Source organism: Echeneis naucrates, chromosome 19 (assembly GCF_900963305.1).
Source record: "Echeneis naucrates chromosome 19, fEcheNa1.1, whole genome shotgun sequence".
Classification (NCBI taxonomy): Eukaryota; Metazoa; Chordata; class Actinopteri; order Carangiformes; family Echeneidae; genus Echeneis; species Echeneis naucrates.
Genome location: NC_042529.1, coordinates 5885888 through 5905053, shown reverse-complemented (window position 1 = coordinate 5905053; position 19166 = coordinate 5885888). Strand labels below are relative to the sequence as shown.

The following is a 19166-nucleotide window of genomic DNA, read 5'->3' as shown; positions in this document are numbered from 1 at the left end:
TACAATAAATGTCACACTGAATGTGCAAGTCCAGTAAATGATGCATTTGTTGTTCCAGAAATGTTATAGCTCATCCACAGTACAAATGACTGTAAAAGCCAAGGGATGCACCACTATATGAAATTAAAGCCTTGATTAAACTCTCTCTCTACACTGTGTTAAACTATGGTTACAACATGCTCTTCTGCAGTTTGTCGGATAATAACTTTGTGGTGACAGTATACCTGCTTTTGTCTTTTCTTTCTTTTCATATAACATCCAAATGAAAGTAGTGCCCAAGTATCACCTTTAACAATTACTTATAAATTACTTTCCTAATCCCTTAGAATAAATATTTTTCCCTTAACGAGTCATGACACTTATTTTTAATATATGCAGAGTTGTGGTGACACATGAGATAGTAAAATTAAAGCCAGAGATTTGTATGTTTAATACAATCTGGGAAATTATTATAAACTAAAATATGGATTGTATGTATGTTTGTTAAAACAGGGCAAGGCTTTTCCAAGAAAATTCTCAAAATTGTTGTTTTGTTGAGGTATTTTATGTTAAAACTTAGTGTTATAATTCCACAAAGATCTCTAGTTTGGAGACGTGGCTATCTTCTGTGTCGCCTAAAGACAGACAATCAGCCACCCAAATCTTACCGGAGTTGATGAATGAGCATTTTATGTCTACACTTTAAAAATTAAGCATTTGGGGATTCTTTTCTGACAGAGAGCTCCTGTGCTTCATAGTGTTAACATTACAAATACTCAATGAAAGCCTACATTTGTCATTTTCTCTCATTTACCGACGATCGCCATCAGGGGGCGCTGTCAGAACAACCCGAAGGCCAATTCAAACTCACGAAGAAGAAGAAGCGCTTCATCGCCTGTTTCCAAGGAGACCACCGACACTACTGAGCGCTGGTCGGCGCCGAGAGGTGAGTTAGCTAAAACCGGAGAGCAAGTCCGATGTCATAACACGACATGCTGTCACATCGAGTTATTTACGTCTCTTTCTGACAAGTTTCCGTTTTGGTGAACGTCGTCCACCAAACGAGGTCAGGCTCTGAAAAAGCACCAGAGGTTTGACGTCAGCTAACACGCTAATGCTAACTAGCCATACACCCGCTGTTCGTTTTAGGAAAAGAAAATAAATACACAAACACAAAAGCTAAATTGAAACAAGCCCAGGAGGAAACGACCACATGCCTGCAAACACAACAGTCAGACAATCGGTCCTTTCACAGTGCAGCAAATCAGGTCAAAGCAGAGCTGTTGGATATGGTTGTCTTCAGGGAGTCAGGCTGCTGTATATCATTTTAAGCTGCATTCATTCAGAGAGGTGATAATGAGTTTGGAGGCATTAAGTTTGATCTGAGGGATCTTTTTGTTAAAACACCCCTACCTGTTGTACCTATGGGGGAGTTCCTGTGTTAAGTCAGAGGTTAAAATACCTGCATGATGCAATGCAATTACCACACTAACTCTGCTGCTAAATCATTTGATGATGTCTTCTTTAATTACGTGGTAGCAATTGTATATTATCATGTGCAGCAATGGAACACATCAAGAAATCCTCATATGTAATAAAATGGTAGAAATATCTTCTTTTTTAAAATCTCAGGGCCATACTCTGTGGAAGCAATTCAACTTTTTTTTTTTTTCCCCCTTTCAGGCCAGAACCAACAATGTCGTTTTTATTTGACTGGATCTACAGGGGGTTTAGTAGCATTTTACAGTTCTTAGGTAAGTAACGTCTGCAGCTTTGAAATGACCTAGCAGTGTTAAAGGGGAAAATAACTGCTAAAATCTCAAGCCAATGAAATGCAGCAATGCCACAAGTTGCATTATTGATGGAGGAGTATCTAAAAGCTATGTGTGGGTGGTGCAAAGTCAAAGTCAATCTACACTTCTTCTAACTTTAAGGTCTGTACAAAAAGAACGGGAAACTGGTTTTCCTGGGCCTGGACAATGCTGGTAAAACAACACTCCTACACATGCTGAAAGATGATCGACTTGGCCAACATGTACCTACACTGCATCCAAGTAAGGAGCGCTATACAACAAACAGGAGTGGTGTGCCATAGAGGGGTAGTGATTTAACTGTAATAGTTAGAATTGTGTTTATCATTATGCTACATTATTCTCAATATTCTATTGTCATTACTGCAAAGCTTCTGAGGAGCTGACAATTGGTGGCATGACCTTTACTACATTTGATCTGGGAGGACATGTACAAGGTGAGAGCTTCATTTTTGACAGTAAAGACACATATAGTGCGTTGTTGCAAAATCTTTTGTCTGAGAAATTAATTTCATTTTAGTGCAGGATTAAACTGTCTTCAACATACTTGGCCTAGTTTCTACATAGCATACTTAGCATAGTTTCTACAGTTCCCTGCAGCACTGATGTCTGATGTAACTTAAGGAGCTGTAAATAATAAGTCAGATGCACTTACCAAGCTTAAATGTGAAGCACATATGAAGAGAAAGGCAGAGGCAGGATGTGCTGGCATGTAGAGGCTGTTCCATCCAGTCAAAATAAAATCTCATTCTGAATCCACGCAGGTGTTTTCACTTAAGTCCTCTGGTCAGAGTTGTTCTCAAGTCTCTGTGGGCGTGTACATGCTGCGCTTGATTGACAGCTCAATCACTCCTCTAACTTTGGTGCATCTGTTGAGGCAAAACTGTTCATTATGCCATGAAAACAGCTATTAGATCACAGAGGTGGTGACTTCACACTATTCACAGGTGTGTGAGGACTTAGTTAGTTAGATTTATTTGTATATTTACAGACAATAAAGAATACAACAGAATCCACCTGTTTCTTTCTAAAAACTGCCATATTACAAACTGAGAGGGAAATTGACTCTCATCCTGAACTGCTGCAAAAAAAACCAGGTGTACTAACTGATTTTCTTTATAGCTCGGAGAGTTTGGAAGAATTACCTGCCAGCTGTGAATGGAGTCGTCTTTCTTGTAGACTGTGCAGATCATGACAGGCTCACAGAATCCAAGATTGAACTCGATGTAAGATTTAAGCATCACTTTTACAAGCGTTGTCCAGTAAACTGCACTGACATTTGGTTCACAGAATAATATCAACAAAGGCGCCGCTCTTGTATTTGCAGGCTCTTCTCGCTGATGAAACTATTGTCAATGTACCAGTTTTGGTGTTGGGTAATAAAATCGATCGTCCTGAGGCCATCAGTGAAGGAGGACTGAGAGGAGCTTTTGCGCTTGATGGCCAAGTTACCGGAAAGGTAGGACTAACAGATAATGTGATGTCGTGTGCCTGTGGCCACATGTCTTGATGACCACCATCTACATTAAACATTATTGTGATCAACAGGGAAATGCCTCTTTGAAGGAGCTGAACATTCGACCCCTGGAGATTTTCATGTGCAGTGTGTTGAAAAAACAAGGCTATGGGGAAGGTTTCAGATGGTTATCACAGTACATCGACTAACTTACGTACATACATCTGATGTTAACCAGAGGGGATTTTCTTAACACATTTTATGAAACATGACAATGTTCAGCCCAAATTTAAAATCATATCATTAAAAGCGTATTATTTCTAACTCTTAGATTCTTAATCAAAGGTGTTAAGGTTTCTATGCAATGTTTTAAAGTGATTCATGGTCTACTGTCCCATGTGTGTTACAAGTGTTAATTTATTACGTTCTAAAACTGTGTGGCATATTAATTAGATCATTAGTTCATACCTGATTACAATACATGTGCAGCCACACAATGTAGAGTAATAGATAACTATTCAATACTGCGGCATCATTTATCATTCACAGATTATCTGCTATTGGTGGGATTTATTAGAAAGTGCGCGATGAAAATGAAAGACTCGTGGTGATTGGGATGACTAGTTTGTCGCTCCCCTGAAATCAGATCAAGGTGGTTGAATTTAAAACTATTAGACAAATAACTAAATACAGAAGATAATTTGTTCATTTGCTGTCATGGTACGCAGCCCCAGCCTTTTAAAGTAAATAGCCAAAGATGTACGCTGTTGACTGAGGGATTAGCAGGCAAAGGAATTGAAAACATTTCATCCTGGCCAAGCGCTGAGCCAAAATAACATAAAATCCCTTTTGGAAAACAAAAAAGCCCAAAAGACTGCCCATCCCACAACTGACGGTAAACATGATGAGGAAAAATGAGTCAAACTGAACAGCTCAGTGATGACTGTGTTGTGATTAATATGCTGCTAATTTTCGCTTTGACAGTTACGTCTTCTCCCATATGTGTTCCCCAGAGTGATGCTACATGTAGGCAGCTAAATTTAAACGGGCTCTTTGGACTGAAAGATGAATTTGTTATCTTTGAATTTGGTACGTTCATAAAATTTTTCATGACTTTCAGAGGCGACCCTTGCTTTGTGATAGCTATAGATAATAGTAATGTATTGAACAGCAGAGACAATCTTAGTCTACTGTATTTGAGAGCAGGGAAGAATATTCATATTTCTGACTGTGTCCATTGAAGTCTGCTCATTTCTTCAGAATGTATGAAGTAGTGCTGCATAAAATACAGTGTCTCATATCTCTGCATAGTATTGGTTACAGTTTTTCTTGATTAAGGGTAATATGGTTTGGATTAATGCCAAGAATGAAATGGCAATATTTGAAATAAGAGATTAAATTGTGGATAATTACGTTTTTGTTATTTATATCTTTTTATAGCAACATGTTCTGTAATAACCGCCATCCAGTATTAACAGGGTTGAAGTGCTGCAGGCTGTGCACTTTTTGACCATCTAAAAAGATATGAGAGTGCAACTCGCAAACATTATGCAAACTTGTAATTAGTATATTCTATAATTCTAATATTATTCTAACATTATTCTAGATACTTGAATATTTGTGCTCTTTGAGTCTGTGAATGTAAATGTGTACATTTATTTTACAATGGTTTGTATGACACTTCATCCTCATAATGAGAAGCTGGAAATGGATAATGATGTACAAAAGCATGTGATCAGTGTCCCCGTTCACTGTTTTCTACATTATGTTTACTGAACAGTGGTGTGCACAAGTGACTGAATGCCCTTAAATTCTATTAAAAAAACAACGGTACATGTTTATAAACGCCCCTAAGCTGACAGCAGAAAGTACAGCAGAAAGTACATTGTTTTCAACAATTACAGATTTTGTGCTAATTGTTTCATCGTGAATGACAAAATGCAAATAAGATGACTAGGTTGTTCCATGTGATGAGCTGTTGTAATAAAAGTACACCTTTTATAGACTCATCTGGGCAAGGTTAGTTCTGTTCTTTCATTCTTTATGGCAGTGTTTTTCATGTGGTCATGTGATTGATAACGAGTTTACATTTTTGTTTTGGTGCCAGAATATTCTTCTTCTTCTCCATAAAGAGTCCAGCGATTCATTTCTGACTTAACTCTGACAACACAAGTCCCTAGAAATGTGCGGCTGGAGGTAGGTGGTGACAAGGCTGCAGGCACTTTTTCTGTTCTTTTGCAATCAGTTGTTTTATGTTTTTCTATTCCTGCTGGAGTCGGATCACATTGTTTAGTCATTTGATTTCACTTAGCTGTATAAAAAATATATACAGTTCCACCACGGTGATATTATTGCTTTAATAAAACCTCCAGCTGGGTGAACACTGTATCATCTTAGTTTTAGTCACCTGTCTGTTGGCCAATAGGAAGAAGCCAGAGGGCTGTCGTTTTTGATTCGGTGGCGCTATCATCTTTTGTTCGACAGAGGCAGATCACTGACATTTTGTTTTCACTGTCAGACACTGACAAAGCTTTGATGCGTTTATCCCCAGGCTTAATTACTGTCATACGCCTTATTTTCATATCAACTTACTGCAGCTCCTGTAGAGATCTTATTCTATATTTCCATCATAAGACACTTCAAAGACATCAACACTTTACAGCAGCCATTGTTGACATTTAGAAGCTCATAGTTTCTAAGATTCCACTTTTTTACACTTCGACAACCTTGAAGGCCCGTACTTATTTCTGTTGGTCTGATCCCGATGAAAAACTGACTTTAAACTCGGGAATTTTAATGATTGATCTTTGGTTCCATGATTTCTGCCGATCATCCACATACCCTAAGACAGCGCTGTCGTTTGCATTGAGGTCATGTGAGCGGTTGTGTTCTTTGCAATCATCATGAGGTGTCAGTTTAGCACCAACATAACCTCAGCAAACAGACTCTGTCGGTCCCAATCGTGTCTCAGCTGACAGGAAACGCTGGAGCTCTCCAACCTCCTCTTGTTTTTATTCCACTCCAGGCTCCATGATTGTAGATGATGATGAAATTAAACACAATCAGATGTAATCGAGTGTGTAACAGGCTGTAGCCGAAAAAATCGTCAGCAATCGGCGCCTCACACACCAGGAAGGAGACCGAAAGGTCACGAGAAAGTAGTTCTTTTCTTTAAAATATTCATATTCACACATCCAGCTTATGTTTTATAAGCAGATTACTCTCTGTTAGGTAGGCTTACTGGAAACGCTGATGGTTTATTCATGGAGCTGCTGTTGGTGCAGTCGGTGAAACAGATTGTTCTCTTGACCATAATGAGGACACCAAAACTTGGTGACTCATTAGCCACAAACACTTTAAACACTGAAACAGATAGTAAAGATTGAAGCAACACACACTTTGGCTCCAGGGCCTTTATTAGTAAAGTGCTTAGGCTAGATGTACATTCTTATTCACTAACATGCAATACTAAAAACAACCAAATGTTTGGCCTATTAATAGCATGAATGGAGACATGGCAATAATATTCTCAAAAAAAAAAATTACAATGTGAATTCAAATATACACACAGAACTTCAAGTAATGCACAAATTTTTTTTTAGAAACACAAAATACAGATTCTCAAGTTGCAAACTCAGAATAAAACCTAGTTGTGCCACATTCCTTGACATGATTTCAGAGATAGAGGACAGCGATTAGTGGTTTCTCCTGCAAGTGCAGTTCTACAGATTTTCAATAAAAGTTATCCAACTGGAATTATAGGTCCTGTATCATTGTGTGTATCCACATCATTCGTAAAACATACACAATTTAAAAACTGCCATGAGCTGTGGTGCACTTTTACCATAAAGGTATCTTGAAACCATTGTAACCTGAAATCCTCTAAGCTTGCTTCATAGATAGTTTACACTGGATTTATGTACAGAATCTGAATCAGTTTAGAAATACATCATCGCATGGTTGTGAACTTTTTTTAAAGGAATAGTTTGACATCTTTGGGCTTTACGCTTAATTGCTTTCTTGGCAAGAGTTAGAGACGACTGGCCACTTGCTGAAACAAATTGTTTACACCATTTCATCATATCAACAGTTGTTTCTTTACAAATTCAGCTAATTCAGTCTAATTTTAGACTCCACTAGCTGAGAAATGCTAAATGCTCCACTATGTCACGTACTGTCGCCTTTAAAGCTCATTAATTAAGACGTTATAAATGTTTAATCCACAAGAAAAATTCAAAAACATTTCCATTTCTTTCCCTGTCTTGGTTTAGTCCATCACATCATAAAAATTTAACACCGTGGTTTTTATCCAGATTAAATAAGATATGCGCTGTTTTAGTGAGTATTAGAGATTTTGGTTGGTGAACTGTTTACCCTTTAGACAGAACCTGCCAACCTATTTCCCACTCCTAGTTTCAGCGTCATGCTAAGCTAAATGCTACATAGGGCTAGCTTCATTTTTAATATACTGCCATCAGAGTGGTGCTGAACTTCTCATTTTTACTGTTGGCAAGGAAGCTAATTAAGCACATGTTGAACTATTCCTTTAAATTCGGATCTCTTGTCTTTCCAGCAGGGCGGCAGCACTAATACTCAAGCAGTTGTTCACACATTACAAAATTACTGGTAATCTCTATATGCATAGATGGCGCTTGGACAAGATAGGAATTCTGATGGACTTTAGCTACCTATGGCGCAGTAGTCAGTGGGTCCTGCTTTTCAGGACGGCAAAACAAAAAGCTCTGTTGCTTAAAAAACAGAGAAGAGAATGAAGCAATTACACCTATCTACGACAAAAACTGGTCATTATCTCATCACTGGGCCTGCCGTTTACCACATATCTTACCAGGATGATTCATACTTCCATGCCTCCCAAGTCCGATCCCAAAATGTTTCGCTGCAAGGAGAGAGCCATCCCTGTAGATTTTTTTTTTTAGGCCGGCAGCTGTAACATGGCTCCCTGCGCAGGGTCAGACAGTTCTACCAGATGTAGCCGCCATCGTCTGCCTCACCTTCCTCTTCTTCCTCCTCTTCTGCTTCCTCACCATTGTCCTCTGCCTCTTTCTCCTCCTCATCCTCCCATCCCACAGCGCTACCAAAATCCCCAGAATATCCAGCAATTTCATCTGGAATGAGGTAAATATGGGAGACATTGAAACGTATTCGTGCCCAAATAACTGGGAAGAAGAGACTATTGCCATGCCAGCATCTTGATTTAACTTCAAAAATTTGTGTTTGGTAGTCTATTTCATTCTAAATTAAATATCTTTAGGTTTTGTTGGTCTTCAGATCTTCAGGTCTTTTTCACTGATGTTTTGAAAAATGAAGATGTACTCATTTTTTTTTATACATTTCCATTTTTTCCCTACTTATCCTGTATGAAAAAAAAAAAAAAAATGAACAGATGCTGCTTTTGCTTCCTACACTGCCAAAAATCTCCATCTGGTAAATCATTTTTTTGTCTGTAACTGATTCCGGCAAATCTCTCATACTACAACAAAAAACAAACAAACCAAACATCTGATGAAGAAAGACTACCAAAACCTGCAAGTGCCTGTAATCTGTAATCCGATTCATATGGCAGGTTAACGCACCAAGATCCAGAAATAAGCATCCCGACTATTACAGACCAGTCAAAAAACAAACAAAAGACAACTTTAAAAGGAAATTTTCTTGCCGTGCACAGCGGGAGAAGTTTCAGTATCTGCCAGACGGCCCTCTCTTACCACAGTCGGGGTTGCCATGGATTCTGGTGCCCATCATCTCTCCACCATGCTGGTCCACACACCAGCACTCCCCTCGGCTCTGGTCACACTGCACTTTTCTGTAGTAGCCATCCTCATCGCAGCTGGGAATGTACATCCCTGCAAGGACACACACACACACTTAGTTAAATATTTATACCCTCAGCACACATAGCTGCCTCATGCTGATGCCTGAGATGAGCGCAGCATAAACGAGGATGCCAGCACGCCTTAGTGAACCTGTAATAAGACCATCAGTCAGGATGGAGAAGCAGCTTTTTTGGCAGAGGATTTCACACACAGTGAGAGCTCGCCCTGTTTGTTTTTCACTGGCATCCATACACCGGTGGACGTGATTTCCTTCAGTATGTTGCCGTGGCGCGTTTCCTTGTGTTGTTTGAGCTGTGTGTGAAAGTACAGTGACAGACTCAGCTCCACTTTTCCAGCCTCCCTCAGGACGTCCCTGTCAAAGCTGAAGCATAGTTCCCTAACAAGCGCGCACCTTCCCCACCCAGCCACCGCCAGAGCCAGCATAAACACACCTCTGGAGCTGAAGGCGGTAAAGGAGCTGAGCAGCATGTTGAGTTCAGACTGCAACCCAGAGTTTCCTCGGGAGCCAAACAGGCATGTTCAGCCTCGCTCCTTCCCAAAGCCAGAGCAGCCCCTTAATCCCCCCCACCCCCCGCCCCCCAAGGCTGATTAGGGTTTAATCCTAGCCATGAGTTTGTGATCTCTTTAATGAGTCTCCTCCTGCTCCTTGCCTGCTGCTCCAGGCCCCTTGTTACAAAAGTACACCCCGAAGACAGCGAAGCAAATGCAGGGGTGGGGGCCGCTGGCTAGAGGATGCATTGTGGCTATTTTCTGTTTGAATGTGTCCCTCTGCATGTGTTCAGTCAAATATTTGTACTCTGATGCGAAATGTATTTACCGGGTTTCTTCTTAGCTGCCTCGTGCACCTGGATCCTCTCCAGCTCAGCAAGGCATGGCGGCTCTGTGAGAGTAAGAGAGGAAAAGTTTCAATGCCTGACACTTTATCTCAATCAGTGCTCTTCCTAATTACACATTTTGCCCATATTGCTTAAGAAGTCATATATTTCATTCCCTCAGAGCCTGATCTGAAAGAACATATGGTTGTAGCCTGAGAATGACGAGGACATTTCCAGAATAGAAGCCGAGACAAAGAGGAAAACATTTTCTCCTCTGCACACAATTCCTGTTGTGTTTCTACCAAATTTATTGTCAAGTCACAAAAGTAATGGCCCTTATAAAACCGTTTGTTCTGATTTCATTTCATAAAGTACGTGTCCAAACCCCGTCATAAGAATATTTTTAGTTAATGGCTGCGTGTGAAGCAGTTTATAAATATCCCCAACTAGTGATGAAAAATTGATTAGGATGTCAGAGTAACCTATTGCATTCATGCAGGTTAAATGGCTGATCAATTGCATAATTAGCGTGCAAATGAGGTTCCTGCCAGGGATATCCTGTATTTGTTTAGTAAAGGTCAAATGGTGCATATGTGCACTGCATAAATAGCTTCGTGAGCTCGGGTGAAAAAACATCCATTGAGACGAAAATAAAACTTAATTTAAAAATGTATTTTCAAGCACGCTAACTACGTCTGGATTCGGTTTATGACCATTTCGACTGACATTTCTTTTTACGCCGTTAATGTCACTGTTTCACATGGCACCCGAAAGAAACAGCAGTGAAGGAAGATGTCAGGCTGGAGAAGGCGGCATTTTGGGCTGCTTGAGGAGCCTTAAGTCAGGAAAGGATTACATTTTGTGGTGGATGGACAAAACCTGGACATTGTGGGCAGAGCTCATTGAGGCCACAGAGAAGGACTGTCAATTGCTCACACAGACAATCCGGCAAACTGTTACAGCAGATGACTCAGACAAAAGATGCCTTGGCAGGATTGTCCTCAGCAGGGAAGAGGAAATGCTAACCATGCTGGGGACGTTGCTGGACCCGGACAAGCAGCGGAAGACAGATGAATGGATGGAGAATTCAGTCATATCTTTTCTACAAGCTGCTGAAATCTAAAATAAAGAGAAGCAACAGAAAAACCAAACTGTGCTTTGAAGACATTGAGCAGGCTGCCAAATCTTGCTTTAAAAAAGCGGTCTGCTGTCTGCTAGCAGACTTGGCTGAGGGGAGGCTTCAACATTTTGGGAAACACACTTTCTTGAGATATCACACTGTTCCCCTTAAGGGTAATGCTTCTTCCTTGGTATTGAGGTGCAGAACTGAACAGAAGTTAGTTAGTTAGGTTTGCCCCTCAGTGCTGGAGAGATATGGAGATCAAGATCACGTCAATAAAAAAACCTGCTTCTGCCAGTGATGCCACCTTTTTGAGATTTAACTGAAAACTCAACACTTCACTCACTTTCTCTCCAGAAGCAGAGGCACCACTCCGCCGTAGAGACCTTCCCATCTTTGTAGCTGTCGCAGGAGTTGAAGAAGGGTCGGATGCAGACTTCATACTTGTCCAGGTTGATAGCAGCCAGCTCAGCTTGGTCCAGATACAGATCAGTGTTGGTGTCCAGCTTCGAGAACATCCAGCCAATGGAGTCCTTGCAGCTTGCTAGGAGGCTCTTGTCCAGTGCTGTCAGAAATAGTTTGCATGTTATTTTTTCATGTCCTTCTGTTTAGACTAGATTTTTTGTATACACAAATGACTTATAAACTATGAGGCAACAGAATAAAGCTGCTTTGTGCGTTCCTAACCTGAACCGGTGCCAGCTCGGAGCTTGCCAGAGTTATTTCGCTTTGCGTTTCCATGAAGGAGTTGAAACCAGTCCCTCAGGCGGTCGCCCAGGTCTGCCAGGTCCTGACCAGTGCAGCTCTCTGAAGGAAAGGGGGGGGGGGGGATCCTTGCATTCAAAGCTCTAGTAGACACTAAATAGCAAGCACCTTCCACAGCTTCACGCTTTCCCTGATGTTCAGGAAGTCACAGGATTCCCCTTCTGTCTGATTTTTCATTGTGTGATTTTTTTTTGCTCGCCAAAGAAACAAGTTTTGCAATTCTCCACTACAGCAAATTCCTGTTATCCAATAAAAATGTGCTTTAAGTCTCAGGCTGAGCACTTATTCCAGGCCACAGATGAAAAACAGGAGTAACATTTCATCTCTTTGATCAATTGGCATTTCCACATGCCCAAGAGCCCAGGCAATCAATAGTGTTTGGCTGCAATGATAGATAGTGTACACTCTAAATAATTAATTACTACATGATTGAAAGAGCAGTTTAACCACATGGGAGATATTTGGCGAACAGTAATCTTTGAAATTGGTGAGTATCGACCCTAAACATCGAGCATCAGGTTGATTAGTTGTCTCAGGAAATTGGAATCTGTGCTTCTGTCTACACACACTTGACAGCAGTGCATCATAACTTCCCCCCTTTGAAACCTCGATTCAGGAAAGGAATGAAAACACACGAAGTTGAGAAGATGAACAAAAGGCACTTGCCACGTTTGGCGTCGGTGTTTGTGATGGTGACCGAAGCTGTGGCGCAGGGGCAGAAGCCGGCACACATGATGTTCAGGTCTTTTCCTGTCAAACAGGCCTGCTGCTCCAGCTTACACTGCATGGGGAGAGGAGGGAAGGTACGGGGGTGGGGGGGGCATGGATGTGGTTGAAATATTTATGGGGGTGACCGCAAGAAAAAGAGATTGCTCATTCAGATGAGACATCACTTAGAGAAAGGCAGCAAGAATGAGCTGTCATTTTCCACCGTCTTCTCATGCAAGGTCAGAATTAAAACGTATGCATAAATCAATAAAGAGTCCTGTTCGCGGATGGTTTACGATGATGCTGCTCAAAACAACGTCAGTCATTAATCACGCGGCCACGTTGAGCTGTTGCACTTGTCCTCCTGTGAGCAGTGATGAACTGTGCTGGCCTGTTGCGCCCACGTATGTGTCAGCATAGCAGGAAACAGCACTTGACTGGACCGCTCTCATTATTTAAAACGATGACACGGCCACTTTCCATTTCTGTTCAGGGCTTTATGGGGCAAGAAACCGGTAATACAGAGAGAGAGAAATTATCCAAGCTTTCAATTTAAAGGGCTTTTTCTTTTACCTCAGATGCGTAGTTGTGTCCATCAGAGCCACACACGGGTGAAGAGGCAGCCACCGGACAAGGCTTACAGCTGCTTTCATGGGCCTCCTGATGCGCTGACTGTTTGACTCTGAACATTAGAGGGGCAAAGAGGGGGAAAATTCAAATGTCAGCCCACACAGAGAACAACAACAAACTAACCCTTCTCATCTCTCTCCACCTCTGATGGTATCTACACTAGAAATAAAGTTTAACTTGCCTGTGGAAGGCCGTCTCTATCCTCTAGCTTGGCTAAAAACTCTTCCCAGGAAATGTTGTGCCCTCTTACTCTCTCAACAGTTTTCTAACAAACAATTTCCCTGGTAGACAGGAAGATGTGGAAACTGTTGACAGGGATCTCTGCGGATTAACCGGGGCCAGCACACAACAGATGCCTGTCTTGTCTTCCGCAGCAGTCAGATTAACAGTTTACTGACACCAGGATGGCAGAGTCACTGCAAACTCCCCATTTTTCAAACGACATCCCAACACTCCTCACCAATTCTGGGTCTCCAATTTTCGGAGACATCCAGCCCTTGCTGCTGTCAGCTTTGAAAGCATTTACTGTAAACTGGTTCAGACAAAAGCATCTGCAAAATGATTGCAATGTAATGTTTTGTTTTGTTTTTTTTTTTGTAATGTTTTGGAGACGAGACTTTGCTGCAGAATTTTTGAAATTACAGTTTTGTATGCTGTAAGCACAAAGGAAATTCATTTCATGGTTTAGTAGCAGGAATCTCAGGGGCAGATATCTGAAACAGCCAGACTAATAAAACCAAAACTATCTGTGTGGGTATATAATGATAGCTTTCAGTAAAAATGTATGTTTTATTCTTTGGCTGAACTGGGAACTTTAATGTCAGTTGCTTTCAAACGCACATTCGTATTTGCTTCTGCTGCAAACTTCGACAGCAACACAAGTGCTACAGACATTTCTGATCCTAATTACCAAAAAAATCATAACTGTTGTTAATATTGTTAATATTTAGATGCGCTGTTTCATAAAATTTCCCTTTGCTTTGCTCTCACACGGTGATTGACTAAATGTTCAGTGAACACAAGCAATAGATTCTGCAGCACGACTTCTGAGGCTGCTACTTAATGATGCTGGGATGGTTTAGTGTGGTTGCGCTCGTCCTTATTACCCATTACTTGACACAGTCTCTCTCATCTCTGGAGTGACTCTGTAAATGAAGCACTTTATTGAAAAAGATAAATGCCTGCCGCTGCAGATAGGCTTTGCAGGTAGTAATAATTCACTCCATTAATTCTTTTCAGGCTGCAACCCAGCTCATTTGTTTTTCAGTCAAAGTGGAATGATTGGGTGAAGGACCAGATAAATGCTTTACAGTAGAAACTAAAGGGTCTTTGTGAGGCGCACAGTATCCCAGAACGTTTAAAAATCCTTGCACACGCCATAGAAAGTGGCCAAAACCAAAAGAGTTCTCTTTATAATTATTGCTGTCACATGTTGTCAACCTCACCTCCTCTCTCCTCTGCTTCCACTTCTACTGATTATTCAGTGTCGTGTTTTCTAAAGCTGCCCCGATATCTACAAACAAAGTCCAGTCACACCTTCATCACCACAGGTCAAGTACGCAGCGTACTCAGCGTTCAAGTGGACTGAGACATGAAAACACTGTTGCTAGGTGACAGTCAATACAATTTTTTCATATTGACAGTTTTTAATTCATTGTCATGGTCCATTAAAATATGGACTAAATGATTAAATGCAATTAATAAGAATAATACATTTTTTTGAAGTAACTTCCATTTGGCTCCAAAACATAAACACAGCAGGTCATAACACATATCTCACATAACACAGGTCATAACACACGAGCAAAGAAAAAATCCAATAAACTGAGGGACACACTGTTTCACGTGAAAATGTGAAGACTTGAATTTGAATATATTTATATATAAATATATTTTTATTGAATATATTTATTTTTATATTTGAAGTTTTGCTTTAATTGAAGTTGAGTCTGTTCACTCACAGACCTTTTCTCTGCATGTGCTATGGTTGCTCTGCTTTTTTACCAAAAGCCATTATCACCTTGTTGGCCATCATTCATTAAGCGGTCTCACTTCGTTGATTTGAAATAAAAGCTGCTCCACTTGTGGCCACTCTGGCTTTGGTTACGCCACTTATGGTGTGTGCTGAGCTGAGCAGATAACTTTGACCAGTTACACGTTTTTAACACACAATTAGCTCCTGTGACTGTGGCTCCATATTGTTTTCCACACAGTGCAGCTTCATCGTGTTCATGTTGCACTAATATGCAGCTGATCAAAGTCTCTTTCAACCAGTTTCATAATTTATGTTTCAATCAAAATAATTTGGAGCTATCTTGCTTTTGGAGATATTAATTTTTATTCTAGCTTAACTACATATATGTATGAGTTCACAAACTGATGAGCCATGTAGTTTTGAGTAATTAAACTCAGTAATAGTAGCTTCATTAATAATTGATACTAAGCCATGGGAGTTTATGATACATCATGCATTAGATCACATCATGAGGCATATATTCGTTATGCATTAATGAATCATAAGGTATGTACCCTAGACATTAAGTGCTAGTCATTAAACTAGCTTCTCTTTCTTCTGAGTCTAATAGGAGCATTGCTGTGATAACTGCAAATGTAGCTATGTATAAAGAGCACATGGAAGCCAACAATCATCAGAAAGCAACTAAATATTTGAAGTTGAATCACTTTAAAGGAATTATTGATGGAATATTTCAATACTAATGTATTTATAGCACTTATATTTTACTTTGAAAAGCCCATCTTACCAAATTGATGCAGTGCGAATGTTCAGCTGTCAGTTTCAAGTGTTCACAACTTTTATTTCAAGTAAATGCATCTTTTTTTCAAGGCCTATGAATTCAGATTGTTCATTTCAAGTATCCATTTTTAAACTGACTGGAATATGAATTCAGATCAAAAATTCAAGAAAATAAAATCTGGTTACTCAAATTGCTTTGGTCAAATTCAAACAAAACGGACACACAATTTTGACTTCACCAAGTCAAGAAGTATTCCAATGATGAGCATGGCACTGATTAGGTTCGTTTGCACGTCGCCTCTTTATAGTCCTTATTTGCCTCCATAACTGTGGGTGTTCGTTTTTACCACCTTCCATCCACGCAGTTAATTAGTCATTTCTCAGCATGATGGTTCCATCAGAAATGACTTCACTCTTGACTCATGACACTCTCTGGCCCTGTTACTGAGCTCAATCAATAGCTCTCCAACCAGACATCAAAAGGCTTTTAACTAACACACCGCTAACGGCTGGTGCCTGTCTGTCCTGTCCACACAGAAGTCATCAAAACATCGGCAGCACATCTCCGCCTTACCTTTGCTCTGCTTTCTTGCGATTGACACACATGGCCCTCTGGTAGCCTTGAGCGACGCACACCTTGTGGCGGCTGCACTTCACATTCTGGCACGGGTCCTTGGTGGTGTCCATGGCTGCAAACACAAAATAACAATAAAGAAAAATCCAGAGGTGTCGATCACAGCTCCGCTTCTCATACTTCTCACACTCAGTCTATTATTTATGTTTTGACAAGCTGTTCAGCCACGCGTGGAACGACAAAAGAAAGAGGAATATAGCTACTTTATGTGTTGTATGATCAAGGTCTGCATATTTGCACCATTTGTAATGATATTCCATCTTCACACGACTATCATTTTCGAAGACGCATGCAATAAAAATCATGAGATGTGTGACGAAAAATATTCTAGCAGTGCGCACAAAATGAGCCCATTGATTTTATAGCCAGCACTGCTGAAAACATGGACGCCTTGCTGTCATTAAGGAGGCAGCCCATCGTCAATAGCACCGACTGCAGTCTCCAATGGTTGTCTCTGATTGCGAGGAAACTTGACAGCACTGATTGAGCATCTCTTTCTCTTGGCTTGTCACATCTCACTTCCCCCATGACAACTTATCACCGGCTCTCTCCGGCGTTCCTTTTGCCTCTCTCACGCTAACACAGACGCTCCATCTTTGTCTCCCACAGTCCCTCTCTTTCTGTCCTCTTCACTCTCCCCCCCTCCTTCTTCCCCCCATCGCATCTCTCTTTATATCTTTGGAGAGTTGAATGGTTCAATGCCAGCCTCTTTTCCACTGATACACTTAGATGGAAATAGCACTGCGTCCTTCACCTTCCCCTGCCTGTGGTCAATGGCACCCAAAACTGGATGACACACACCACCTTGCCACAGAGGCCTTGCAGAGCTCATATGTTCAGATAAATTTAAGAGTGTGTGGCGAGCAGCAGTGAGTGAGCCGGAGGAATTTAAGCTGCGAAATCCTGAGTCAGCTCTGAGCAGCTGCTTTGCAGTCAACAGGGTCAACAGACAAGGTGTCAGCCAGCCAGATGTCTACAAACCGAGCGACTGGGAGATGTTTTGATGCCACAGGAGGGAGGTACGACGAACTGCGGACTTTTATGGAATCTGCAGATGACAAGACATGTCTGAAGAAATCCAAAAATACTGGTGGGAGCTTGTGTGCTGAAAAAGTCTGACGAACAACTGTAACTGAGCTCTGAAAGGCTTTACCAGTATGAGACCATGGCACTGCCTGCACGGCGCGTTCGCAGTAAAAACACTCAGCTCTTCTTGTCCTCAAGAAAAAGAGCAAAACAGCCACTGGTAATCTGGTCATAGCAGCAAAGTCCATAAAAACAGCCAGACTTTTCTCTGTTTCTCCATGTTTGTGCAGGGAGTCATATGTGACAAAGTCAGCAGTAAAAGTAGATATATATGCCAAGAGACGTACGTGTACATACAGAATGAGATTAAACATTTCCATCATTTTTCTATCTTTCAGAGAAAACATCGGCATTCGTTTTCTTTCTTGCTGTATCAAGATTTTGTTACATGCTAGTTTGTCTAAAAAGCTTAACATTTGAAGCAAGGGTTATTTGTGCCAAGATTGTGTTGACAAGAGCAGAATGTTACAATATGATACAGACATATTTATCTTCACACAGTCACAGAGTGAAGAACTCTTCTGTTTTCTGTAATTAAATTTCAGGCTTTTATCTGGATTAGAATAAAAATAAGACAGCGGCGTTCATATCAAAGGCAATGGCTCACATGTAATCAAAATTAGTATGTGTGTTTCTTGGGAAGCTATTATTTCTTCTGTCTATTGTGATTGAATAAAAAATCCATTTATCTTTAGCAACTTCTCAGTGTGGGCAGCACAGCCGTTGCCCCACAACAAGAAGGTTGAGGGTTCGGTTCCCGGGCCGGGGCCTTTCTGTGTGGAATTTGCATGTTCTCCTCTGGCCTGCGTGGGTTTCCTGCCACCGTCCAAAGACGTCATGTTTGGGTTAACTGGTGACTCTAAATGGTCCGTAGGTCTGAGTGTGAGTGTGAGTGGCTGTTCATCTCTGTCTGTCTCTGTGTGTTGGCCCTGTGATGGACCCCCCCCCACCCCCCCACCCCCGCCCCGTGACCTGGAAACAGATAAGTGGCAAAGGATGAATAAACAAATGAATGAATGAACTCAGCGCTGAAAAAGCTCATAAAAATACAAGATGTAGCATTTAGGCTTAGCAGAAAGGCTCAAAGACAGACAGCTGGATTGTGGCAGTGCTGATAGCTCATAAACTTGAAACAGTCGTTCCATATAAAAGATGTGACCGCTTGACTTTTATTCTCTTCATATGTTCCAACAGGTATTCTGCTCCTTCATGATTTAACCCCCTGCGGCTGAACAGAACATCCCGGCTCTGCAGCTGATGGCACATTTGTCTGAAACTATGATGGAAAACCTCCACAAAATCACACCAAGCTGTTAACACACATTTGATTTCAAATATTTCTTAAGAGAAGCAGAAAGAAGCTGGGGGCATTTTGTATTTCCTGTAGTATGCTTCACTGGATCACATCAGTTCTCTTTGGTGAAACTCATCACTGAAGTTTTCTTCTGCTTGATCTTACAAAGACTGTTGCTGTGTTTTGATAGCAGGTTTAACACAGGTTCCTTCACGGACCATAAACCTTTATCGAGGGAAGGGATTAAGCTCTGTGTCT

The 19166-nt window shown here is 41.0% G+C and overlaps 2 protein-coding genes across 2 annotated transcripts in view; one reads left to right on the top strand and one right to left on the bottom strand.

Annotated features, from left to right (window-relative positions):
• Positions 1 to 884: 884 nt before the first annotated feature.
• sar1aa (secretion associated, Ras related GTPase 1Aa) lies at positions 885 to 5216 on the top strand. The gene is made up of 7 exons (XM_029527846.1): positions 885 to 925; positions 1663 to 1733; positions 1914 to 2033; positions 2162 to 2227; positions 2913 to 3016; positions 3118 to 3249; positions 3339 to 5216. The coding sequence occupies exons 2-7, from the start codon at positions 1676 to 1678 to the stop codon at positions 3453 to 3455; spliced, it is 597 nt and encodes a 198-aa protein (XP_029383706.1). The 5' UTR covers positions 885 to 925; positions 1663 to 1675; the 3' UTR covers positions 3456 to 5216.
• Positions 5217 to 6658: 1442 nt separating this feature from the next.
• Positions 6659 to 19166, bottom strand: part of LOC115059652 (testican-2) — a 42199-nt gene continuing 29691 nt past the window's right edge. Inside the window, exons 7-14 of the mRNA XM_029527254.1 lie at positions 16469 to 16583; positions 13083 to 13191; positions 12468 to 12582; positions 11724 to 11843; positions 11383 to 11601; positions 9919 to 9981; positions 8973 to 9110; positions 6659 to 8372 (exon numbers count right to left, since the gene is read on the bottom strand). Coding sequence (XP_029383114.1) covers positions 8227 to 8372; positions 8973 to 9110; positions 9919 to 9981; positions 11383 to 11601; positions 11724 to 11843; positions 12468 to 12582; positions 13083 to 13191; positions 16469 to 16583 — 1025 coding nt within the window. The 3' untranslated portion in view covers positions 6659 to 8226. The remainder of the gene's footprint in view (positions 8373 to 8972; positions 9111 to 9918; positions 9982 to 11382; positions 11602 to 11723; positions 11844 to 12467; positions 12583 to 13082; positions 13192 to 16468; positions 16584 to 19166) is intronic.